This window comes from Nipponia nippon, unplaced genomic scaffold, assembly GCF_047370975.1.
Source record: "Nipponia nippon isolate SJK-2023a ecotype South Korea unplaced genomic scaffold, ASM4737097v1 scaffold_1, whole genome shotgun sequence".
In the NCBI taxonomy this organism is placed as follows: Eukaryota; Metazoa; Chordata; class Aves; order Pelecaniformes; family Threskiornithidae; genus Nipponia; species Nipponia nippon.
Window position 1 is genome coordinate 145,164,932 of NW_028262290.1, and position 25,802 is coordinate 145,190,733.

The 25,802-nt window shown below is 38.7% G+C and overlaps 2 protein-coding genes across 3 annotated transcripts in view; both read left to right on the forward strand.

Moving 5' to 3' along the window:
* The window catches only part of LOC104013327 (macrophage mannose receptor 1), a 35,280-nt gene extending 25,072 nt beyond the window's left edge, over nt 1-10,208 (forward strand). The window contains exons 22-30 of the mRNA XM_009465817.2: nt 460-656; nt 1,895-1,985; nt 3,342-3,574; nt 4,174-4,339; nt 5,512-5,664; nt 6,099-6,215; nt 6,426-6,587; nt 8,651-8,683; nt 9,333-10,208. Coding sequence (XP_009464092.2) covers nt 460-656; nt 1,895-1,985; nt 3,342-3,574; nt 4,174-4,339; nt 5,512-5,664; nt 6,099-6,215; nt 6,426-6,587; nt 8,651-8,683; nt 9,333-9,502 — 1,322 coding nt within the window. The 3' untranslated portion in view covers nt 9,503-10,208. The remainder of the gene's footprint in view (nt 1-459; nt 657-1,894; nt 1,986-3,341; nt 3,575-4,173; nt 4,340-5,511; nt 5,665-6,098; nt 6,216-6,425; nt 6,588-8,650; nt 8,684-9,332) is intronic.
* A 2,176-nt stretch (nt 10,209-12,384) lies between these two features.
* The window catches only part of LOC104013329 (macrophage mannose receptor 1), a 35,442-nt gene continuing 22,024 nt past the window's right edge, over nt 12,385-25,802 (forward strand). For both annotated transcript variants that reach the window (XM_087776141.1, XM_087776147.1), the window contains exons 1-11: nt 12,385-12,541; nt 13,735-13,908; nt 15,049-15,210; nt 15,985-16,098; nt 17,696-17,842; nt 19,114-19,296; nt 20,204-20,358; nt 21,643-21,756; nt 22,956-23,071; nt 23,981-24,129; nt 24,966-25,165. In XM_087776141.1, coding sequence (XP_087632267.1) covers nt 12,481-12,541; nt 13,735-13,908; nt 15,049-15,210; nt 15,985-16,098; nt 17,696-17,842; nt 19,114-19,296; nt 20,204-20,358; nt 21,643-21,756; nt 22,956-23,071; nt 23,981-24,129; nt 24,966-25,165 — 1,575 coding nt within the window. In that variant the 5' untranslated portion in view covers nt 12,385-12,480. The remainder of the gene's footprint in view (nt 12,542-13,734; nt 13,909-15,048; nt 15,211-15,984; nt 16,099-17,695; nt 17,843-19,113; nt 19,297-20,203; nt 20,359-21,642; nt 21,757-22,955; nt 23,072-23,980; nt 24,130-24,965; nt 25,166-25,802) is intronic.

Below are 25,802 nucleotides of genomic sequence, written 5' to 3' on the forward strand. Positions count from 1 at the left end.
TTGTTTTAACTCCAAAGTGTGAAACAATAGCTAAATTATTGCATGTAAGAAATAAAGTGTGTGTTTCTAGTTTTTTCAGTTGCTCAGTTTTCATGAAACTTCCAGTCTGTTTTGAGTATGGTTGCACAGATCCCTCAAACTGACAGACATCTGTATTTTCTGTCTCTCTCACTGGCAATATGATTTGCTGGAACACTATGTGTGCATACACAGTGGGGACGGGGATATTTTCTAATTTGCTCCAGAGCTTTCTTTTTGGCTATTTTTTCAACCTTAATGCTTGTGTAACCTATGTTCCTAGAGATGCTTATCTAAACATTTAGTTAAAGGCAGATGGGCTCTGGAGTGGGAAATGTTATCCTTTTAATACAGTTCCAGTTCTGGGCTTTTGCACATTTTTCCTGTTTCGGGTAAGTCATGGTGAGCTTTCCTTAATGAGAAATCTTTGCTTCCCTCCAGCTTTCCTCTTCTATCATTTAAAGGATGCCACGACTAATGTTTGGATTGGGATGAATGATATCAATGAAGAGTCCACTTTTCTTTGGACAGATGGAAGCACCGTATCCTACACCAACTGGGTTAATGGTGCACCAGAACAGAAACAAAGCTACTTTGACTATTATGACTTTGAAATGTTGACAGACATCACTGTGGAGGTACAGGAAATTTAAGTAACCTGTATATCTTAGGTAGCGAGATGATTTTTCCTAAAAGTGAAGTTACAGAAGCAATAACAAGATGCTGAAACAAGTCCTTTTGTAAGCAGAATGGGGCTTAGCAAATCACCTGATAATGATTCCAAATACACCAAAAATGTTTGGCAGAGGTTCTGAAGAAAAGGGACCTTGTGCTTTCCATCTGACCTATTGCAAAAACTGTTCTCTAAAACAAGCCTGGAGAGGCATATATTACATCCATTCCCCCACAAACTGCATTACCACAAACATTAAAATTGCAACACCAAACACAGAAAAATTATGATAAACCAAAATTAAGGTTGTTGGTGCACCATTAATTTGTCTATGTATATGTCCCATTCCTGGCTAATGTGCTTTACTAGTTTCTGATGGTACAAAAAGACATCTTCAATAAAAAGGCTATTTCTCTGCTGAAATTCAGTCTCTTTTCCAAAGGAGGTAAACATGTAGTTTCTGGGGAAATGATAGGCAGCTAGTCACCAGAGATTTTTAACATCTACCATCAGTCAACTTGCTTATGACTAAAACTTGTTTAAATCAGCATAAGAGAGAAACTTGGATGAAATGCTGAAAGATGGTCATGGCCAGTCTTGAAATCAGGGGAGCCATGAAGGAAATCTTGAAGCAGTTAAACATAAGGAAGTAAAGGGAAAATTTGGTTGTTACTAAAGACATCAGATAGTGATAACTTGATAATGACTACAAACAGCTGGTAAAGAGTACTTGCTTTCTGCAAGATAGTCTGCTTCAGTTAAGATAAATCCAGACTAGTGCTTTTAGTAATAGCTCTTATATTGTTTTTCTCATTGATGGAAATGTTTTGAAGCAGTTCTACATAACTGTAAATCAGAAATGAGAAGACATATATAGGTACCATATTCATTTCTGTAGCCATTAAAGGATTCTTAACAAAACTGGTAAGATTATTTTTTTTATAGACCTTTCTTTCAGACCTTGACTGGTACCAGTTGAAGCCTGGTTCAAATTTAAGGGGTCACTAATAAATACCACGTCAAGCTGTTTGACAGAAACCTAGGAGGCTTGAACTAATTACACAGGTGCTCAATGAGCTCCTGTCCTCTTCCCTCCTCTCCTCTTTTCTCTGCCAGCAGGCTTGCACTAGGAGTATAGGAGCTTCAGCTCACCACCTCCTGATTGCCTTTTGTAATGGCTGTGTATCTTCCCCTCTCCTTCAGACAGATTGTGTCTTCATCATGAAGTCAGATGGGAAATGGAGAGATGATAGCTGTGACAACGAGAGAGGCTATATATGCCAGATGAATTCATGTGAGTTCTGTTTAACCCGGTCTCCTAAATAGAAAAAGTATCTCAGTTAGGTAAGCTGGATATATAACCCAATGTGATTTCTTTCAGCTTTGAGTCTCATTCTGAGTCTCTCAGGCTTCCAGAACTCCACCAGTCTTAAGGCTGTACTGTTTTAAAGTACAATTTGTTCCACAGAAATTGCTGGAGAGGAATCGCTATCTTAATTGGGGTTTTGTACCTAAATCATCAGTAATACTAGAGAATAATAAACGGAAACGGATTTCTTCTCAGTGAAATATGAGGCTTTTAGGCATCCTCTTTAAGTGCAGTGTAAAACCATGCTCTTGCAGTGATCTCTCCATACTCCTGGCTGTCTCTGAGCAGAGCATTTAATCCTCCCTTAATGTTTCTACTGAATGCCATATGATGTCTATCAAAACGTACAGCCTCTTGGCTGTGTCTTTATTGTAGAAGAATATTGATTTTTTTATTTTTTTTTTTTTTCACCAAAATGAGTAATGAATGTTGACTTGCCTGCTGCAGAACTGTAATTATGCAAATCCCTTCTGCCCAGCCATATAACAGGAACGGAGAATGCAAAGCACAGATAACAAAAGAGTTTTGCCTCACCTTTATTACAGCATTAGTAAAAACAGTTCCCCCCCACTTCAATCAGCTCCTGCAGCCTGTTCACTCTCAGCAGAGCTAACCTGTTTGAAAAAACTCCCTCTCCCTGCACAGAAAACATATAGTTTTAGGGAGGCATTTTTAGTTTGGTTAATCCCAGTTACAGCTTTTCTGAATACATTTACATTCTCAAGGGTGGAAATACACACTGCCTGACTCGAATGTGCAGGCTATGTTCAGGCAGCACTTGCAGACAGGCTAACGACTCTGAGTCCACAGCAAGTGGTGATCAATTGACATTAAGTATCAAAGTCTCAGGTTGTGACAACAGGGTACAAGACTAAATGCCTTAAATGTCTAGCCCTAAGTCATCTCCACCAGTGATCTGAAATAGGTGTATACTCAGATATCCAGATTTAGTCAAAATATCTTAAAGTACAGGAACTCAAATATCCACTTTATGAGTCTTAGTCTGCACTAGTCAGGACTCTAGCAAGCATACTCTCTACTTCAGGGCATCCAGGATTTCGTTCTACTTTTTACATTAACAAATTTGATTCATGTTTTACAACAAGTTTGTTTTGAGCTTGTTTTGTTTTGTTTTGGATTTTGGTGTTTTTTCACTAACAAATTGTTCATGAGCTTAAATAAAGATTTTAATACTGGACCTTTTGACCTATTTTTTTATAGCTTCCAGGCTAGAGATGAGTGGTATGTTGTAAATTCATGCATTCAGTTTTTCCTCCATAGTTACCACGCAGTCTGAAGTACCAACAACAAATCCATCCTCTGGCTTTGCCCGTTATGGTGACAGTAGCTATTCAGTCATCTCATCTGAAATGCAATGGGAAGAGGCCAGAAAAAATTGTCAAGACAAATCTGCAGAACTTGCCAGCATTTCAGATGCCTACATCCACTCATTCCTGTGGATCCAGATATTGAAATATGGAAAACCCGTATGGATCGGTCTTAACAGCAATATGGTAAGTGCTGGACAGATAGGAGGTGCGGGTGCTTGCTGAGCTCTCCTCCTCTTTATAGACCTGCTGGATGCCCAATTTACAGCAGTGCTGAAACAACTGTACTCTAAATGGCTTTACTGTGTATATGCATAAATTTCTAGTGGTCCTGTTAAAGTTACTCAAAGACTTTCATGCACCAAATGGAGTGAAGAATCACAGAGAAAGTTAAGCAGGAAGCAAGAGATGAAAGCAGAAAGCTGGAGAAACAGTAAAAGCAATAAAGGTGCAGACTGAGTCACAAGCCAGGATGTGCAGCTATTGTGAAGCAACCATTAGCCATTCTGAAACTCTAACTCCGTGCTATATAGAGGACTACTTCTAGCTATTATTATATTAATAAAAGTTATTATGAGTATTAGAGAGATATTTTAAGATTATTTTGACTGTTTAATGTCAAGTAATCTTTACTTACCATATAGCTCCCACTTTTAATTTAAATTAAGCAGAGCAGAGGGGACAAGTTTTCTGTAATTGCTTCTCTTGATATGGGAGTTACTAAATGACCTCAGATGGACTCATCTGAGTTTCTTGCCATGTTACCAGAACTTCTTTGTTTTCAGACTGGCAGCTATTACAAATGGACTGATAACTGGAAAACCAGATACACGAAATGGGCAGCAGGGGAACCAAAGGAGAAAAATGCTTGTGTCTACCTAGATCTTGATGGTACTTGGAAAACTGCATCCTGCAATGAAAGCTACTTTTCAGTTTGTAAGACATCAGATGGTAAGCAAATGAATGTAATAATGTTAAAGACACATTCCTAATTCCATTATTCTGCCTAATGCTAGAGATTTTGCTCTGGCTTGGGTTAAAATTCTCAGAGTACTATGCTTCAGGATACCATCTGCCTCCTTGCAGTATCTGGAGGTTTGCTATTGGGTAATATATGAATTCAGGCACGTGAAAGCCTGTTGTGCAAACAGATATGGCTGCACTGCTTTCATGGTAGTCATAACTGTTTACATAAGATGAAGCTCTGTCTTCAAGGTATTTTGCTCTTTCTGAGACGTGAGCATAACTCACACTTGAGATTGTGTGTAATGTAAGCAAGCGCTGGGAACGTGCACTGACTGTGTGGACTGCAGCAACTGGATAATTCACACACAGGTGTCACTAAGCCAAAGTACAAGCAAGAGTTTCATTCCCATTCACTCTTGCTAGAGCTAAAGGAGTTCTGATGTAGCTGTAAGAGCCCTGGGAATTTGAATGATACTTTAACTCTTTGTACAGGTATGCAGAGGTATGTTTGCTTGTTGTTTTCCCTCCTTGAGGTTTTAAGGCTACATAATATACTCTGTTCCTGATGTGAGATTCAAGATCGATTTTGCCACTTGAAGGTGGCTTCCGAGTTAAACCTTCCAGCCGTACGTTTGGTCTGCATATGCAGTGCAAGAACTGCAGACCCACAGAAGTGAACTGGAGTTGCACACATGATCAGAAACAGAGACTAATTTGGCAGAAGCATGCTCCACTGATGGCTCCTTTGTATAAAGTGACAACATACAGAGACCGAACAGCCATACAATATGGGACTGTGGTATCAATGATTCATTAGCCTACAACAGCTTTCTGTGTAGTGAGAATGCAAATTCGAGATCTATATCATTCATCAGGATTTGCTTTCCTCACAGTACTGCCAAGGCAATTAGTTAGATGCTGCAGGATATGATTTGTTTCCTTGTCCTAAGAAATGTGATTGGAGAAATAAGGTGTTTCACACTCTTGACTGCCTGGCTCTCCCAGTTGTCTGAGCTGGGGGCATGTAGGAATGGTCAGGAGTAGAGGTCCAGATAGTTAAAGCCAGGTGAGAGAAATCCCATGCTATTTACACACATATCCTACCTCATAGGTTACTCATAATGCAATACCAATCTCATACCATATGGCTTCTTTAGCTATAGCTCCTACTGACCCTGTTCAGCTGCCTGGAGGTTGCCCTGAAGCAGCCGAACTCCGAGCTTGGATCCCTTACCGCGGCCACTGCTACTACCTTGAAGCATCAGCTGGGACAAGCTGGGCACTGGCCTCCCTTGAGTGTGCTCGGTTAGGTGAGAGCCTTCATTATCAACTGACAAGATTTGTATGAAAGTTTATACAAAACACACATAAAAATGTAAAAACATTGTTTTAAAATATCATTAGAAATACTTTATTTCCCTAGCAAGCTATTCTAAATCTGGCACAATGAAAATAAACTGACACAAGTGACTTTGTGCAGCCTTCTGTCCTCCCAGGGGCTGCAGCCTCCCCAGGGACAGAGCTCCCCATCAGCTCCTGGGGTGCCATCCTGGGGACAGTGGTGGGGGGCCACAGCCACTAAGCACCTCCAGGGCTCTGTCCCCCTGCAAGAAGCAATGGGGAAGCCAACAGAGTAGTGTGCATAATACTTTCAAAAGTTATTGTCTGTACAGACTTGAAAGAGTGAGTCATTCCAGTAGTTGCTCCCATAGGTTACGGTTATTTTCTTGCTAATGCCTTTCAGGTGCTACCTTGGTTTCGGTAGAAAACATGGATGAATCTGACTTTCTGATCCATATGATACAACCACTTGGGAATAAAGTAGGAGGCTTCTGGATAGGACTTTACCAAAATGTGGATGGTAATGTTTTGCTTTCAATAATTAATTGAAAAATGCTTTGCTAATATGAGAAAATTTAGGACAATTGTATTTTTACAAAAAATTACACGGTCTTCTGCTGAAAAATGGGTTACTATTACATGTTGGAAGTAATTTGCTGAGCTACGGAGTTAAAATATCCATGAAATATACATTTTAAATTTTTTTTTCACTCTGTATGTTGCTCTTCAGGCCAGTGGTTGTGGCTAGATAATGCTGCACTGGACTTTGTCAACTGGGAGGAGAAAGAGCCCAATATGGAGCATCACTGTGTCGAAATGACTGCACCATCCGGTTGTTGGGACAACATTGATTGCTCCTCTGAAAAAGGATTTATATGCAAAAAACCCAAAGGTAAAAGTCCTTAGTGACTAAGACCTCAGTGACAAAGCAGATCTGTTTACTAGTAACTTTTACAGCCCTCCACCACATGTCTGGAACTAATTTCTGACAGTTTCGTTTGGCATATCCCACTTTTTTAAACATTTGTAGTTGCCTGTTTTTGCAGACTGTGAGCAATTTGCATCACCGTCTGCATTCGCATGGGAATATGGTAACGAGCTGTATGCATCCTAGGTTGAGAACGAGACTTTCAGAAAACTTTTGAATACCTAACACAGGCATTAGTATGGCATCTGTCAAACACTTGTGCAAACTTATGACTTTCCGAGGAACTAAGTATTATAACAGTTATTATACCTTTGAAAGGAGGAATTAATGTGAATAATCAAGCTTCCTCTTCAAGCTTGTTATAGTCAAAAACCTATATTACTGCCCAGCGTCAAAAACTGGCTTCATATTGGGCCTGATTCAACGATCTTTAAGTCAGCAATGCCTCAGGGATACTAAAAGGCCAGCTGTTTGCGTTGCAGTAATAATATAAGGAATACTTCCCTATTAAATGAAAACTTCAAGTTATCATCATTTCTGGAAAATTTCGTGCAATACTGTATATGCCAGACTAATGTTTCAGAGGTAAAAAAACACATGTAGTACTCCCAAGTGAAGATACAAAAGATATAATTGTCTGAAAGAAAGCACTACCATTTCATTCTCTTAAGTTAGGTGTTACAATCAATCTTACCTAAAAAATGGTAGGTTGCCATCTTTAAAACTTTGTACTTTCTTTTCTAGTAGCTGTGAGATCAAGGTTTAATTTTCCAGCTTTTGCATTGTGCATTGTCCCCAGTAAATCATGGGGAACATCTCTGTCCTATGCTGAAAAACCTAATTCCTGTGTCAAACAATTTTTAGGATTCCTTTGTTCAGGTGAAAAGGTGAAAGGATGTGATTTCAAGACATTGCAAGCCACAGTAGTTCTCAGAAAACGAATTGAAAATTTGGAATTAGCTTTTAATTATTTTGCAAATGTTGTCTTTAATTAAAAAAAACAACAAACAAACAAACTGAAATGTAACCAAGAAACAGTCATCTCCATGCACTCTTAATTTCCATGCTTGGATCAGCACATGCCCATGGCAGTAAATCAGTTAATCCCCATTAAAGATTTATTAAGACCATGCAAATTATATTCCATCCCATATAGTACTAAAATAATAAGGAAGCACTAAAATCCATCCATTGAATCATAAGATGCTCTTTTATGTAACTATTTCCTGCCTTAGTAAGGGATACTGTTGCTTTGTACCTATTAATTTTACATTCCACTCTGTGTTCATTTCATTTTACATTTTGCCATTATATCTTCTCTGAGTAGCAAGTGTGTTTTCAAGCTGTAATGTGAAAGAGCCAAGAGGAGAAATATTTTCTTGGTAATTTAGGGGATCTTGATTCAGAATAGTTTTTCTTACTTTATAAGGATCCAATCCAGTATGGTTAATTTTTCTTCTTTTCTGAGTGTCAAACATTTTTTCCACCTCTTCAACAAAAAAAGATTTTATAAAGGTCTTTTCTTTTTCTTTGTCTCTTTCTTATCATAGGCAAATGGGAAGATTACAGCCTTGATTCAGAGGGCATTTTCTAGGGAAGACATTTAAGAATCTTAAACCTAATTGTAACAGCAGAATCCTGCTGGACATGCAGAGCTTCCTAAAATATGAAATTAATCTCCAGAGTTGTACATCACGTTCTTAGTAAATTAAAATTAATATTTCAGGAAAAATGTGAAAAGATATTTTTGAGTGAACATAGAGTCAGTAATTGAATGTTGGTAGATATAAAAAAAATATAAAGTTTTAAATGAATTAATATTATAGTTTGGTAATGTTAAGTAGGAAGGTAAAACCTTAGTAATGTATTTTTTGCCTCACTTATGTTGCCTTTTATAACAGACATAGATGTTATTAATGCAATGGTAATACTTCAGGGGTTTTTGTTCCTGTATCATTTTAGCAAAACAGTCAAATTTGTGAATTCTAATGAAGTGTCATATTATTTCTCTCTCATATTCATTGAAGTTGAGCCAAGTGGGAGTCCTCTACAGCAAAAAGGTAAGAGCTTTCATAAGAAAATTAACAAAGATCTAAATACAAGAACTTAAAATGAGCTTTCCCAAATCATCCCCTTTTAGAGAACAAGTCCTGCTGATGGTTACTGGGATGCAAGGTTATAAATCACTTGGGGTAATCCCACCGTGCTTTTTATGTGCACACAAGCACTCACAGGTTCTTGGTCGACTGGACTGCTGCAGGGCTAACCCTGAGCTGACAAGCTCAGCAGTGTCCCAACTTGTGACTAACTTTGAGAATAGACACAGAGAGCTTTAATTAGGCTGTTAAAACCTATGTAGATGTATATGAAAATTTCTTCCATAGGTATTATTGTAAATAATGTAACATAAAAATATTGTAAAACTAATTTCCAAATAATTATCATCCCATATCCATATCTGAAGTGTGCATCTTCATTAAATTCTTACAAGCATCCACTGCATGCACTCTATATCACTGTATTCCAGATCCACTAAAACCATGTCAGCTTTAGCAACAGAGACCTGGCTACTGATCAGCAACAATTCAGGGCTCAGATTTACACTGAACAAACTCCAAGTTCAGGCAGGAGAGGACATCTCCATGTTTTTCATGTTGTATGTGGAATAAAAAATTACTAAGGTTTCTCAGTTACATGCATTCATTTCAGGCAACGAAAAGAATGAAGAGACTCACCCACCTATTCATGTCTCTGTTTGGCCACTCATGTTCTTGGCTATTCTCACTCTTCTTGGAGCTGGCATGTCAGTCTATTTCTACAAGAGAAAAAGACAAAAGCAACTATCAACAGATTCTGGCAATGAAACACTTCTAAAATGATGTGTCGGTGACTGAATAATTGGTGAGAAGGGGTCCTGTGGCATGAACCAATTCAGAGGAGTAAGTTACTTGCTGAAATTAAAGGATGTATCTGTTAAAAGTCTCCAGTGAGGATATCTGTAATCTTAAATCTCTTTTCGCACTAGCAGACTCTTTTGTATCATGCATATTTTACAAAATCGGAATTACAGATTGATGTTATAGTTTTGTAACAGTCAAGATGATCTGAAGTGCCTTAGCAAAAACACTAGTGTAAATAACTTGTCAAGAACAAATAAATGTACTGAAAAAGGACTATAAAAGTCAACTAGTGAGAATGAATGTTCAATAAAGTGTGATTACTATTTAGAACTGTATTCCCATGACTTTGTGGACACTGCAAAGCACTCAAAAAATAAAATCTGCCCAACTCTGTTGCAATCTTGAACTTGCTTTGTCCCACGAACTTCACTCCATCAGACGAGCACGTTTATTGTTCCTTATAGCTGTATCCTATTACACTTATAAAATGGTGCTTCATATACTTATCACAGATAACTTTGGGATAGCAAACCTTGCCATTTTAATTTTCTGCTATGGAAAATACAGTTCATACCAGCAAAGGATATTAAGCTCAGATGTAGGTTTTGGTCTTTTTTCAATCTGATAGATGATTGTTAACTGTAGTATGTTCACTAACATGAATTAAAATACTCTTACCCTTGCATTCTTCCTTCTTTTTGTTAATGTTTTGAAATAAATAAACTTTTTATTAGTATAATATCCAGCTTCAGCCTTCCCTGTGAATCAAGTGAGATAAAGAAGGGAGGTGCTCCTGTCTGCACAATAACTCTTTTGTCAATAACAAGGAGGGCTTCTCTCCCCACCACTTTGAATTCAGCTTGAATAAGCACCAACTTGCCATTTTTAAATGTGAGAAAAAGGAACTGAAAAGTAAGGACTGTAGCAGATGATACTGTACTAGGAATCTGCAAGAAGACTAAGTTTAAGATGTTAGGAAAACAGTGGAAAGCAGTAAAAAATTGCATTTAGGTGAGCTGCAAATATAATTTAGACACTAAGCACTTTATGGGGAAGAGTGCTTAGCAGATAGCCCTAGCAAGCAACCTGCCTTCCCCAGGCTGCACAGGGTCTACTGAGCAAGCTGGAAAGCTAAAAGAAATAATAATATAAAGAATTTTCTTTTCTAGGCTCTGGACTCCTGTTTTCTTGGCATAAATACAATCAAGAATTTAGCACAATGGTGAGAACAGATTATTGCACAAGTAAAATGCGGCACGCAAGACACTGACCCCAAAAAGTTTGTAACCAGCATCAAGCTGGTTGGTCATGTGAAAGGGGCAGCTCTGAAGCGCTCAATTCTTCTTTTAGCCTATCCCAGTGTCTGCACTAATCTCTCCGCATCACTCTGCAGCCCTGGGGAGCTGAATCCTCACAAACATCCATTTACACAAGAGGAGGACGAAAGCCCAGTTTGGACCAGAGTGCGGCTGGCACTTAATGAGGCAGAGGAGGGAACTAGGGAGGAATTGTGTCCTCCAGGTATTTTCCTTTGGGATCCCCTCTGTCAGAGCCATTTCATTTTGTGATTTCAGATGTATCAGAAATATGGTTTCATTCAGTAAATCCAGCTTCTCTTTCTCTCCCACCCCATTGTTGTCTGTGGCACCACTCGGCTTTACGACTTTTGGTTCCTCTTGCGAGCCTTGCTCACACTAAGCTCTCCCTGAATGTCACCTGCAAATAGACTAGTTACTATTAAACAATTTATTCAATTCCTATGCTTACTGAAATCCAGACATTTTTTTCTGAAAATGTTTTTTTCTCTTAGTACTTTCTAACAGCCAACAAGTTTAGCCAGTTCTTGCAATAGTTTCCCCTAACACCTTATAAATAAAACCAAAGATAGTTGCTCCTCATATGACTTCTGTTCAGCTTCTATATATATCTCACTACTGACTATTTAACTTCTCGTTTTTTTCAATTTCATTATCACAACTTCTTCTAATTTCACTGATGTAAATAAACAGAAGGAACAGTAGGACTTGTCTGCATGTGAATATTTGCCAGCACAGCTTTGCAGCATAGTTGTACAAGAATTGCCATGCCAATATAAGTCTTCAGATGAGCACTTTGCTCACAGATTAAACAGAGCTTTTCCAATTTAGCTTACCTTTGGCTTTGTCCTGGAGCACCCTCATTAGGAATTTATCAGACAGATGAACACATCCTTTTGCTTGACAAATGTATTCCAGGCAAAAGTTTCCCTCATGTTACAGGGAAGCTCACCACTAGCCTATAGCATTGAACATCTTCACTTCTTTCAGATCTTTGACAAGTACTTATAAACAGCCCAGCCTCAAACTGTGATCAAAGCAAGCAGTGTAACCGTGCAGAAAAACAAGCAATTTTTGGCCCTCAAAGTGAGCAACAATTCATAATGCTCCAATTACTTCAGATGCTGTAAAATTTGCTCTTTCTTCTAGATATGTAGAGCTGTGACATTATAGCAATGTACTGAACCACTGGAGTTTTGTCTCCCTTTCTTTGTGAGATGTAAGGATTAAAACAGAAACCGAGTTTTTAATCAATGATATTTCACTGCAGGTTTCTTGTCACCAACTCTCAAGCTGCTTTTTTAGAGGTCTGTCCTGTGTAGCACCCCAACAACTGACCTGTATATAATACTAGCAAAGTCCCAGAAAAAGACAAATGTCACCACCTCTAGTTACAAGGATGGAGACTTCAGTTTTGGAAGCGACTCGCTCTCCAAAGAGAGCAGTGTTTGCAACATGCACTCTAGTTACTTCAAAATACCATGTGACAGGGTATTTCCTTATTTAGAGTACAGAGCTTCATCCATCAATGCTTTGACACAGAGAAGGACCTGTTACTATCCTCATTCAGAAGGATTTTATACGCTCTCAATCTTATAGTCCAACTTTTGGTAGAGGAATGAAAAGCAAGTTACATTTGCAATGAGTTTCTCCAGGTTCCTAGTTTTTCTTTCCCTCGTGCATGGTTCCTTACAGTCCCTGGGTAAGTAAGTTTCCTGTTGGTTTTGTGTTAAACTAGATATGGAAATGCTTTTCCTTGGGCAGCTTTACAGTTTTAATGCATAGACTAATTATTTTGTATTTGTTATCAGATTTGATACATGATCTAAAGAGTATTTTGGGTATTATCCTGGCAGTTCTTGATTCACAGAATAAAAGAGGGGAGATGTAGGGATGTTGGGGGAAATGGAGGTAACAAGAGCACGATCTTTAAACTGGAATTTCTTTCTGTGGAAATATTAAATCAGATGTCACTGTATGGGAGGGCGATGAGAGATGAGGAAGCATGGAGCTCTTTCCATTTACCCTCCCCATCACACCCATGGTGCAGTGATCAGTCAAAGGGTTTGAGAGTCATGTTTTCATGATAGCTGTGCAAGTCTCTCCTTCTGCTCCAAGACGTGAGGTACGAGAAGGAAGAACTGGCTCCTCCCCTCCAGTCTGACCAAATTAGAAGAATAGTTCTAGTCTGAAGATGCGTATCACTCATTGGGTATAGCTATAGAGAGAGCCGGTAAAGCAGTAATGCATGTAGAACTGGGTGGATGAATGTGTTTGCATGAATGTGATACTGAGAGTGCATATCAGAAATTTCAGGATAAAAGAATGCTCCCATAATACTGTGATAGTTTAAAAAGATGAAGCATTGCCAACCTTAAAGAATTGGAGTTGAGGGTGAATCTGCAAGACCTCTCCAAGTGCAGAAATGTGCAATTGAAACCTAAAATTTTTACTATGTAAATATACTCATGACAACTTGATCTGTATTCTCTCTGGTCAGCTATCCTTTTTCCTTAAACAATTAATGAAAAGATGGAGTGATAAAAAAACCCTATTGAGCCATAGAGAATACAACAATGCAGTGAACTCATTGTCTGAGATCTACTTGTGGTTTTTCTGTCTACAGGAACCACAACTTATCAGCAACTTATCATCACAGAATTTGACTTTCCTGCAAGGTGTATATATCAAACCCTAAACAGAGTATTTAAAGCCCAAATTTTACTAAAACAACATTTTATTTTAAATCTCTAGCTACACAAGGGGGAAAAATGATAAAAATTAATTAAAAAAGATGGTGTGACGTCTCAATTTAGATAGATATACTGATAAATAGATCCGTTTATCATTTTATGTTTATTTTCATATGACCTCTTAACCCTTTATTCCCCCTAGATACCTTTACATTACAAGGAAATGCCAATGGACAGCCATGTGTATTCCCTTTCAAATATGAAGGCAAACAGTACAATGAGTGCACAGATGCTGGTAGGTCAGATGGCTGGCTCTGGTGTGCGACAACTGCAGACTTTGATGCTGATAAACTGTATGGATTTTGCCCGCTAATAAGTAAGTCCTGCATTTTATTTGTTAACTTGTCATGAAATGTTGTTGAGAAAACTATCTAGTGAGCTACTAGGTTCTTTATCAGCTACCAGCTGCACAAACACCTTGTCGGAGTAGGACAAATGAAAATCAGCTGATTGAACATTAGCCCCAGTAGCCAAGTGCTCCCTCTATAGTGAGTAGAGAGGAAGAGGTGCCTCCAGAATGTGGTTCAGCCCAGCCAGGTTCTGATTCACTGCGGGAGGTGGCTGTTTCTCTTTGTGGCCCAGAGAGGTGAGGAGGCTCTTTGATATCTCATGTTACGTGACTTAAGTGCATGGCATGACCAGCATGAATTTAGGCCGATATCTTCCTTTCAAAAAATTCCCATTGCTCGTTATTCCTCAAGCATGACCTGTAGGTCATTCTCACTTAAACTGCTACATACTGTTTTTTCCCCTTAACATCCATTTCCTATCTTGTTCTTGTCTCCTATTGCCAGCCTATGCAAAAATGCTGTTGCTAAAATTATCCTCCTCTCCCATCTTTGTACTATCATCTTCTGCACCAAACTTACGTTTGGATCCCTCCATCTCAGGACACAAACTGTTTCACTTTTCTCATCAACTGCCTTCCCAATAACACAAGTTTCACAAGGTTTTGTGAATTGTTCTGCAAAGACTGCAGCTGCTCTGCACATTGGTGCTACACAGACTGTTTTTATAGCTCCTCGGGCTGTCAAGGGCCATTTTTGAAAAAGCTGCTTCTCTTGATGATGAGCTAAGAGGGAGTTCCTGCCCCACAGGGATGAAGAGCCTCCAGGGTCATAGTTCACCATCATGCTTGCTTTCCTCCTCTGACTCCACCCTGGAATCTCTTTTTTTAATCAACAGATATGTCTGTTTTACCTAGTACTACATTTTGTGTAAAAGAAAATTTAAAAGCAAATATTGGAAACCTATTCACTCCCTTCTAAAAACTTACACCTTTTTTTTTAAATTGGTGTCTAATCTGATTTCAGTTTTTCTGGTGCTTTAAAATTGATGATAGCATACAGTTAATACTGGGCATTTTTAGAGATTTTGCGTCATTACTTACTTTATTTGCATTTAGTTGGTGCAATGTCGATCCTCTAACAGCAGTGCTCTATGTCACTTCTTCCAGATGACACAGAAAGATTTTGGACAGAAGATGTTTCAACTGGCATTCACTATCAGATAAACTCAGAATCAGCTCTAACATGGCATCAAGCAAGGAAAAGCTGTCAGCAACAAAATGCAGAACTATTAAGCATCACAGAGATTCATGAGCAAGAATATATAGGAGGTAAAATGATAGAGAACAAGACCTTAAAATATGCTGCCCCAGAGCTTTAGACGATGAAGTTGGCTGCCTTGTCTTCTGTCTCAGCAAAGGAGACAGGGTGTCAGGTTTTCTCCACTTGCTTTTGTGCCAGTGCACTCATTCCTGAGCAGGGCTATAGTCTGGTCCTTAAATTTACCTTTTTCCTCTGTGTTTCAAGGATTATTAATCTTTCTAGAAGACCATATGATGATGGCTAGATTGGTCCTAATATGGGTACATTTGCATACATAAACTCCAAATAACTCCAGTGGATTTCAGATACATGTATCATGGTATCAGTTTGGTTAAAAATCGTGTGAAGGAAGCTTTGAAACCACTTACATAGAAAAAAATCTGGAAGCAACAGATTGTTACACTGTCTTTGTCTTTTTGGTGTGTTTACTCCATGAAATGTGTTACAGAAACATTTTAGCACAATTCCCTAATGAAAAAAAAGGTATTTTTTACATCTCTGACGTTGTAATGCAAAGAAGTGAGAGAAGTAAACTCTTATTTAAGTAGTGAAATAAGAAGTTCATTTGCCCTTTTAACTACTGAGATCTCTGCTAAATCAATATTTATTCATTTACATATTTTACTTTTTTAATCTGTGCACCTCAGTAACGTGGAAAGTACTGGTTTTGGGCTGGTTTAAACTCAGAAATATAAATGTCTTACTTTTGACTTTATTTGTTTTAGATGAACTTGCTAAGAATGAGAACAGGGAGATGCAACTGACTTTTTTTTCTAATTTAGAACTAACAAAAAAATTCAGTTTTGCATTCTGGATTGGATTGAACACTTTGAATTTCAACAGTGGATGGCAATGGGCTGGGGGCAGCCCTTTCAGATATTTAAACTGGGCTCCAGGTAAGAACTGTACCTATTTTGTAATCTTTGAATGGATTCTGACAGGACATCAACTAATGGTGGGCTCATCACTACAAGAAGGACATCGAGGCACTAAAGCATGTCCAAAGAAGGGCAACAAAGTTGGTGAAGGGTCTAGAGAACAAGTCTTACGAGGAGCAGCTGAGGGAGCTGGGGTTGTTTAGTCTGGAGAAGAGGAGGCTGAAGGGAGACCTTATTGCTCTCTACAAGTACCTGAAAGGAGGTTGGAGCGAGGTGGGGGTTGGTCTCTTCTCCCAAGTAACAAGTGATAGGATGAGAGGAAACGGCCTCGAGCTGCACCAGGGGAGGTTTAGGTTGGATATTAGGAAAAACTTCTTTACCGAAAGGGTAGTCAGGCATTGGAACAGGCTGCCCAGGGAAGTGGTTGAGTCTCCATCCCTGGAGGTATTTAAAAGACGGGTAGACGTGGTGCTTGAGGACATGGTTTAGTGGTGGACTTGGCAGTGCTAGGTTAATGGTTGGACTCGATGATCTTAAGGGTCTTTTCCAACCTTAACAATTCTATGATTCTATGATAATAAAACCTGCCCTAGCAACTTCTATTTCAGGAAAGCCCATTCTGATTTACAATAGTTGAAGATCTAGATCTTTATTTTAAGAAGTACACTTCCAAATTACAAAGTTCAGTGTGGATATCAGCTACAGCAAGTTCTTTTTTATTTTCTTATATAAGCAAAGAGCTTGTTTATGAAAGCGGAGTATCTTTCGGAGTGATATATAACCTTGTGGACCAGAAATCAGAATTTTTCCATAACGTGTTGCCCAAGGGTATAAATATAAATCAAATCTTCCAAAAGTAGCAAAATATTTATAAAATAATGGCTCTATGTTGTCTGGAGAAGTTCTAAATATTATTGAGAGGCTTACAGAGCCAGCTCGTAATTCCTCAGCAGTTTATGCAAGATTGCACTGGGCCATCTCAAGGAAGGGACACAGGGTGGGTTTGTGGTGCTCCTCACATGTGAGGAGTTCTTCTGTGTGCTTGTTGGTTTTTTGGTCCCGTGTTTTCTTTGTGGCGCAAGCATTTCAAGCTGTCTCCTGTTTTGGAAAAGTTACAAGGTCGTAAAGGAATAATTAAACTCTCCTCTAAGTTTTCAAAAATTCTGTATCAGGCAATTTCTGTTGCTGTTTACAGAAGTTTTTACACACTGCAACAGAAAAGAGAAGTAGAATTCTGAAATTCTTGAGCTATACTGGAGGGATGGTATAATTTAAAACTGAATATTTTTAAAGTTTGGAAGTTTTTGACACAGAATAACGGTCTAGCTTCAGCTGTTCTGTCTGTGAGCACCAGGATATCAGGAAAAGAACCTGAAATTTCCCAGTACTATCCTGACACAAAGTCAATGCAGGGTCATTACTTCACTCTCAAAGAATAGATTAAAGCAGCATCCTATAGGCTACAACACCAGTTATCATATGGGAGAGGGCTTCTTCACATTAAGCATTGAAGAAATCAGAATATGTTGTTGATATTTCTACTGCTAATATGATGGTTTTATTAATCTTCTTATTTATTTTTGCTGTGAGAGTCTATTTTCTCTCTTACTCAAAGGAAGTCCTTTTCTGCTCCCCGGTAAAATCTGTGGAGTGATGAATCCCAGAAAGAATGCTAAATGGGAAAACCAAGCATGTAACCAGAGACTCAGCTACATTTGTAAAAAGAGAAACTTCAGTTCAAAGGCTGACATTATACCCAAAGGTAGGTTAGTCAAATAAGAAGAAAGATTTTTCTTTGACTTCTAGAAAGAGCAATCTGTAAACATCTGCAAATGATAAAAGGTATGCAACATTATTTTTCAACCAAGGTGTTTGTTAGAAACCTTTGAAAAACACAGCTATACATGCACACACAGACTTTTAAATATTACTTTTGTCCTCCCATTGTGTATTAACCATTCATAGGAGAATATTATCATTTTGATCCATCACGCTATCATTCATTCTTGCAGGACAGATAAAAGCTGCTCTGTCAGGGTAACCAGTGCCAGCAATCAAATTTGCATAAATACAGTAGAAATCTTATGCTTCTCATTTCCTTCTCATTTGCTCCAAATGAGCAATTGCAGTTACTCTAATATTAATTCAAAAAATCCTCCTCTGATAACAACAGTATGCAACACATTGGGTTCATACAAGCAGAGCAGGAAGAGCAGCAGTATTCACACAGGCTACATTTCATCCATGGCCCACCTCGACCTGAGGTTTCAATGACACAACGTGGCTATGAACATGCCACATGCAGGAGGGATCTGCTGGAGGCATTCACATACCTAGGAATGTTATAAAAGCTACTTTTAAAGAAGCGGTTATATTAAAGAAAGTAGAGAAATCATTTCAGAGAATCTTTATTCCCCTATTAACCTTAAAAAGAAATGCAGGAGTCTATTTTTAAAGCAAGCTTAAGGTAAGCTTTTAAAGATATTTAGGAATCTAAGCAATAAAAAAGCTACTGAGTTAATATGAAGAGAAAAATACCAACTCTGTACCAACTTGCACTGTTTACTGACCTGCAATTACCAAAGAATTACTTCATGCTTTTCCATATCTGAAAATTATGTGTGTTTGCAAGAAGACATTGAACAGGAGGCAAAGCCTAATGTCAGCCACTGCATACAGCATGGCAGACCATGACACGCTGACCAAACTGCTCTGCGGGGCTAAGAGGGGAGAGGCTGACGTCTGCTTTGGTCTCCCTTTCCTCCCAGAGCATTATTTCAAATTGCATTTCTGACACAATGTGGGCATTTTTCAATGATTCTCTGCTTAAGGAGACATCATTCTATTTGCACATTTAGCATACTGTGCCTTAATGATATTTGTTTTTCATTTGCATGTATTTGCATTTCTAGCTACAGCTTTATGTTTATTCATATAGTCCCACTTTTGTAAAGAGTGATCAACAGACCTCATTCTAGTGTCCTTTATTTTCCTCTTACAAAATTGCTCTGAAAAATTGTGCTTTGATTTTAGAGGAATTGAGACCTATTAAGTGCCCAGATGGCTGGTGGCCATACGCAGGCCACTGCTACAACATTCAGCGGGAACCCAAAATATGGAAAGATGCTCTGACTTCATGTAAGCGGCAAGGTGGAGATTTGGCAAGTGTCCACAACATTGCTGAATACAGCTTTCTAGTGTCACAGCTTGGTTACAGTGAGTATATATGTAGACCTGTATTGTGTTTGCCCCATCTGTAATGTAAAAGCTGGGCTTCATATTAAATATTAATGCTTTCTCTGAAATGTCGCAAGTGGAAGGATGAATCTAACTTACGGTGCTCTTTTACGTTGTTGCTATTGCATATACATAGAAGTATATTTATATTTATCAAAAAATAATCTACATTGTAAAACATTATAAAGTGGGAAAAGAAAAGAAATGGTGTTCCTAACAGAGATGCATAAAGATCTCTAAAAATTGCACTTTTGGCATCTTTAGCCTATGGTCGATATCTTCAGAACTGAGCTCCAAGCCTAGAAGAAATTTAACTTCTTGCTGAGATTAAAACCTCTTGCTGAGGTTAATGTCTTGCTATATCTCCTTCTAAGAGAATAATATCTTTTAACTTCTGATTTTTCTTGGATCTGTAGCAACCAGTCCTGACACTTGCTACATGTGCTGGACTTGCTGGACGCCCCGATGGGCCATTACAAGCCCTCTAATGCTTCCCCATTAAGGAGATGTATTGGCAGATACCTTCATGGCTTGGGCTCAATATGATCTCCTGACAGGTGGGACACTCACAGCCACTCACTGTCCTACCGTCCGTGCTAGGGGCCATTTTGTTGTTCTAAGTCACAGATACTCAGAAAGTGTGCAAAAATCTTATGCCAGCCATAAAGAGCCCCATGTTTATTAAACTCAGGATTTCTGGATAGAATCTGAGGCTTTTTCAGTACAGACCAAGACATCTCTCACTGCAGACCTGAGAGGAAACCAGCGTTTTTATTAAAGCATGAAGACCACCTCTCATGTACCGCATCGCAAATTTATCAGTCCCTGTTTGTTCACTGTGTTGCATAGCAGACCATAAGCAAACCTATTTCTTTTCATGCTTCAGAGCCAACAGAAGAGCTATGGCTGGGTCTGAATGACCTGAAGGCTCACTTCTATTTCGAGTGGAGTGACGGGACTCCTGTGACGTTCACCAAATGGCAGCGCAGGCATCCCACCTTCACAAATGGTCTGGAGGACTGTGTTGTTATGAAGGGGAAGGTATAACCATACAGTTATTTTATAGTAATGCAAACTAACAACTAATAACATCAGTCTGAAATCGCTTGCCTTTATATACTTATTCAGCAGTCGTTCTATACCTTAGCTTAAAATAGGTTTCCCCATAAATTTGGCATCAACCAGAAGAGAAGTTCAGAGGACAGAAGAGATCAGAAATAGAGAGGCAGCATTTTTCTAGTGCTACCTTTTGAGGTTTCTTATGTGGTGAAAAGTCTGATCCAGAAATTTTACACTAGATTCATTCTCTCAGCTGCAGCAATGAAAAAAGTTACAGCTCTGGGAGAGGAATGGGGATGAACCAGTAAATACATCGATCGTGTGGTTATCATAGATGCTGTTTGCATACCTCATTTTCCAATCCGATAGACCACTATGTCGCTCAATGTCACTTCACTGAGACATGGCATGGAGGCATGGAGACCTGGCACTGGGGCATGTTTCTTCAGCTGTGACATAAAGAGAACACTAACACCTATCTGCCAAATACCTAACCTAAAGTATTTCTGACTGCTTGACTCACAAACTTTATTTTCTTGCAACACATGGTTCGACACATTTACATGCATGTGCATGCACACACAGACACACACAATAAGTGTCATGAATTTAAAAAAAAAAAATTGAAAATGCTGTTATGAAAGAAATGCTGTTATGAACGAAATTCTGATATTGAAAGAACTGTTCTATCATAGAATAATATTGATGTTTGCCTGTATTAGGCATCAATAGAATAGATCCTAAACCAGATTTTATGGGGGAAAAAAGCTCCTATTAATTTTTACTTTTTTAAATAATTCCTTTTTTAAAATAAATCAGTCATTTTCAGAGTCTTCTCCTTGATGGATAAAATAGTTAGATTTACTGCAACTCACTCAGATGTGCATTATTTCAGTTTCATTGATCTTTTTTCCAGAAGTGTAGTGAAATAACCCTGCTCTAAATGCAGATCCATTAGCCCCAGATGAGATATATCTTTATAAACCCTCTCACTAAATAGATAGTTATAATAGCAAGTAATGTTGAGATTTCAAGATGTTATTTATTTCCTTCTTTCATCTCAAAACAGTATCAAATGGATCTTAAACCAATCCTGTGTCTGTTGTTTTTCTTTTTTTTTAAATAAATCTCCAGCAATGATCCTATGGCCTTCCTAGGTAACATGTTTCAGTGGGCCTTGTAGTGAAGAAAGACGAAAACACTAGTTTTCTTATGTTTATGAATGCCTCCTTTTTTTACATTCATTTCTTCTCCCTGATATTCTAGGATGGATACTGGGCAACCAATGTTTGTGATAAGCAACTTGGTTACATCTGTAAAAAGAAGCCTTCATCACAGTCCTCTGAAAAAGAGACAATCAAGGACCCAGGCTGTCAGAAAGTAAATGCTCTCTCATAAATTAATTATGTTGGGGAAAATGAACAGGAATTAATTTACTGGTTCTTGCTTCTTTTAGAGTCTTTGTGTTTGTATCTTCTAGAAAATCTACTCTTGAGGAAACCTAGTCTTTTCCTATGAGCGATTTACTAATATATGTGCATTTTTCATTTTTGCTCTGAAAATACTCAAGAAAGTCAAGATTCATTTACATGTACATGAATACTGCATTTCCCTCCATTCCCAGATGAGCCACCCTGTGACAAAATTACATACATCTGTTAAATCATAATTTCACTACTATTCTCTCCATTTATGCTCTTAGCCTAACAATACATGTAAAATTACCAGAAGCCACTTTGTCTCTTCTCCCAGATCTTTTGTCTACTTAAAGTTGTTATAAAGTCCTTACTATATAAGAAGGATAAATGAAAGAAAATAATTTCACAACAGAAAAGGATCAGCTTTTCTGTACCATGTTTCTACTGATGGACTACTTAGTTGGCCTTTGAGTGATATCGGCAGGCGATTTTTTTCCAAACAAGTAATTTTTCCTGAATTGACCTTTTCAGAAAATCATTATATCTATATTGGTCAGGACAGATTGCTCTAAGAGCAGGAAGAGGCAGGGGTGTTTACTGATATTCCTCCTTTCTAAGCTCCCCACAAACAAGCACTTATTGGATCCCTCTTGGCTCAGAAAGTCTCCTCACCCATTGCACTTAGGGGTGGCAGGGGCAGCTTTGGGGAGCTGTGCTTCTGTGTGAATTCATTTCCATATTGCAATATTTTTGTATTTCATTACATCAGATCCTGCAGCTCTGGAAGGCTGGAGCTGCAGCTCTCCCCTGAATGAATCACAGGCTCATTATGGTGCAGTTTGCATAATCCCAGCCTTACAGAGCACTGGAAAGCAATAGCAAATAGCACAGTCCCAATTTTCTTTGAAAAGTCACATACATGTAAAAGACATGAAAACTAAGATCTGAATGTCATCCTTTAAACAAAAAAGGCCTTCTGTAGGAGCAAACAGCAACAAAAAAACCAGCTTTTGTTTATTAACAGATTGGCCCAGTCTCATCTTGTTTTTAAGCTTAGCTGCAACAAATTTAATATCGAATATTTATACACAAAAGAGCAGAGCTAATTTTTATATTGAAGCCTCTTTCAATTTCACATTAAGAACCTTATGTTTGTCACAGGGTTGGAAAAGATATGGTTTTCACTGTTACTTGGTGGGCTCTGCACTTTTGACATTCTCAGAAGCAAATAAGACCTGTGAACAGAGCAAAGCTTATCTAGCTACAGTGGAAAGCAGGTAGGAAAACATTTTTTTTATACTTCAAAACCAGTGTTTCTGATGGAGAAACTTGCAAAAATAGTCCATTTTTTGAACTCTTCAAAGTGTTTTATCAGCACTTTTCAAAAATTTTGTAGTAGTAAGCCAAATAAAATTATCCATGCAGGAAAAAAAGACTGAATTTTTTAGGGCTTTCTACTTAATCTATTATAAAAGTTTTCAAATTCTGGGGGTTCTTGAGTTAAACAGTTCTCTCTTCTCTTTCAGTTCCTAATTAAAGCAACTTCTGTGGGGTTTTTTGGGGTTTTTTTGTTTGTTTTTTTCTGTTGGAAAGTAGTTACTACAATTTTCATCTATTTACTGATGGGTGTCATCTCATTATGATAGGAAAGCTTTAACAAAAATATTTTCCTAAACTACCTTCTAAGCCAAATTCTGAACAAACATAGGAAATCTTCCCTAGGACCTGGCCCACCACACCCAGAATGTCTCATCCCCAACCTACCAATATCACAGCCAGGCTTTGCAGGCTTCATGGCCTCTGAGGAACATGATTGCCTTCAGAGGTGATGGCCAGCAAAGCTGACCATCATTTGGTCCTGACTTGGTGGTCTGTTTGAGGCACCTTAAAGATCTGGAAAGACAAGGAAAATAGTAGAATACAACTAGAAGCCCATGTCAGCAGTGATTTGCGACATTTCACAGAACTGGGTAGAAAGGAGAGAAGATGCCTTCAGCTGAAAGGAGAAAGTTGTCCCTCACCAAATTCTTTTGACTACACTTAAAAGCCTGCTGAGGTTTTGCCTGAACTTCACTGAGGAGCTGTTGCCTTGGGGTCATGGTAGCATGATAGTGATACCTCTATTTGTACCACTTATTAATATTGCAAGCTAATAGGTTGTGAATGAACACTGTTTTCCATTTCAGAAATGAGCAAGCCTTTCTGATTAGTCTGACGGGGCTGAAGTCTGAAAAATATTTCTGGATCGGTCTCTCCAACATGGAAGAACGAGGGAGTTTCAGGTGGACCAGTGGTGAAACTCCTCTTTTCACACACTGGAACACAGCAACGCCAGGTAAGCTCTGCACAGGCTCAACCCTTGTGACAGAAGTGCAGCTGCAACTCATCTGAGTTTCTGCTTTCCATCCCCTGGTGTCAGAAATTAGAGTACGCACTTTTGTGCTTGTAGCCGTAGGTGGCCAACACCATCAGACCTTGTGTTTGATGCCAGTACAACAAGCACCGTCACAGCTGAGTGTCAGGTGTTGTGTAAGTCAATCTTAGACTGAAGGCAATACTGTGCAGGAGTTAACAAGGTCCATGGTCTCATTTTTTTTTCAACTTTTTAACACCAGTTAACAACAACTCATCAGATTGAGAAAAATTATTATGGATGGTTTTTTGACCCACAAAGTGCATATGTGAGAATGAGCAGCGAACGACCAGCTGTTTTGCATTTCAGCAAAACAGATTAGCATCTACTTGGGAACTCTTGCCTTCACACTAGCTAGTTATGCCTTGAAACAAACTTGTTGTACTTGATATCAGCCTTCTTGAAATTGAATTACCTGGATACTGAGAATCCCAAAGTAGTTGGCAGGCCATCTGCTACATATGTAGATAAAATCAAGTGCCATTTGCCCTATGATTTCCCTGGGGTGGCAAGATAAGGAAGATTTATATTCTAAAGCTGCAAATCTCCATTTTGGCAAAAGTGTGTCTGTGAGACTCATTGGCCCATATCTGGGCTCTGGCAGGAGGTATTAAAAATAATTTTATATCCAGGATGATTTTAGTCTGCATAATCTGCATTTTCCTTTTCATAATTTTCTATGAATAAAAGCAAAGGTCTCACTTCTTAGAGAGCAATTAAGACTTTGGTTTTACTCATTTCTTTTCCATATCACAAAGGAAAGGAGCATGGCTGTGTTGCCATGGGAACCGGAATTGCGGCTGGATTATGGGATGTTGTTAGCTGTGAGAAGACAGCAAATTATCTTTGCAAACAGTGGGCAGAGGGAGTGCCACCTCCTGCTCCTCCGGCACGGGTCCCTGCGGCCACCTGTGCCGAAGGCTGGGACAGAGCCTCCCGGGCAGACTCGTGCTTCAAAGTAAGTGTGCGTCTACCTTCACTGTGAACCTAAGCACAGCGCAGCCCAGAGGTCAGTGCCCTGATCGCTGCGGTACTCAGGGACCCAGGTGCTGGGTCATTTTTTTGGGAATTATCTTCTCCATGGTATTCAAGGGCAAAAAACCACGAGAAAATCCATCAAATATACTGAAAGTCAACACTGGAAAACCTGAAACAATGAAAACAGAGCAGTAGAAATATGGTTTCTTTTATTTAAATGCCAGGTGAGAACCTCACCTAATTTATTTGCTTCCAGGAATTTGGGACTTCAGAAAAACGTAGTATTGCATCTCAAGAGCTGGCAGTTTCACTTGCATAAGGCAATGTTTCTAAGAGAAAACATGGAAACCTGGCCCTTTGCCAACCTTTTCTCATACAGCATGTGATACTTTTAGATCCAGGTTTAGTTTGACATTGGTGACTGTTCAGCAAGTAAAGGTTTTGGGCATTCTCTTGATTTCGCTAAAAATGCCTTAAAAAGTCTCCTTTTTGAAAAGAAAAAAATAAAGAAAAGGCAAAATAGATCAAGTAAAAGTAAATACACTAAATTGCTCTTCCAATCTTTACATAAGTATCCTCTCACTTTCTTTCTTGAGACTCTATGCTTGTTGGGAAGC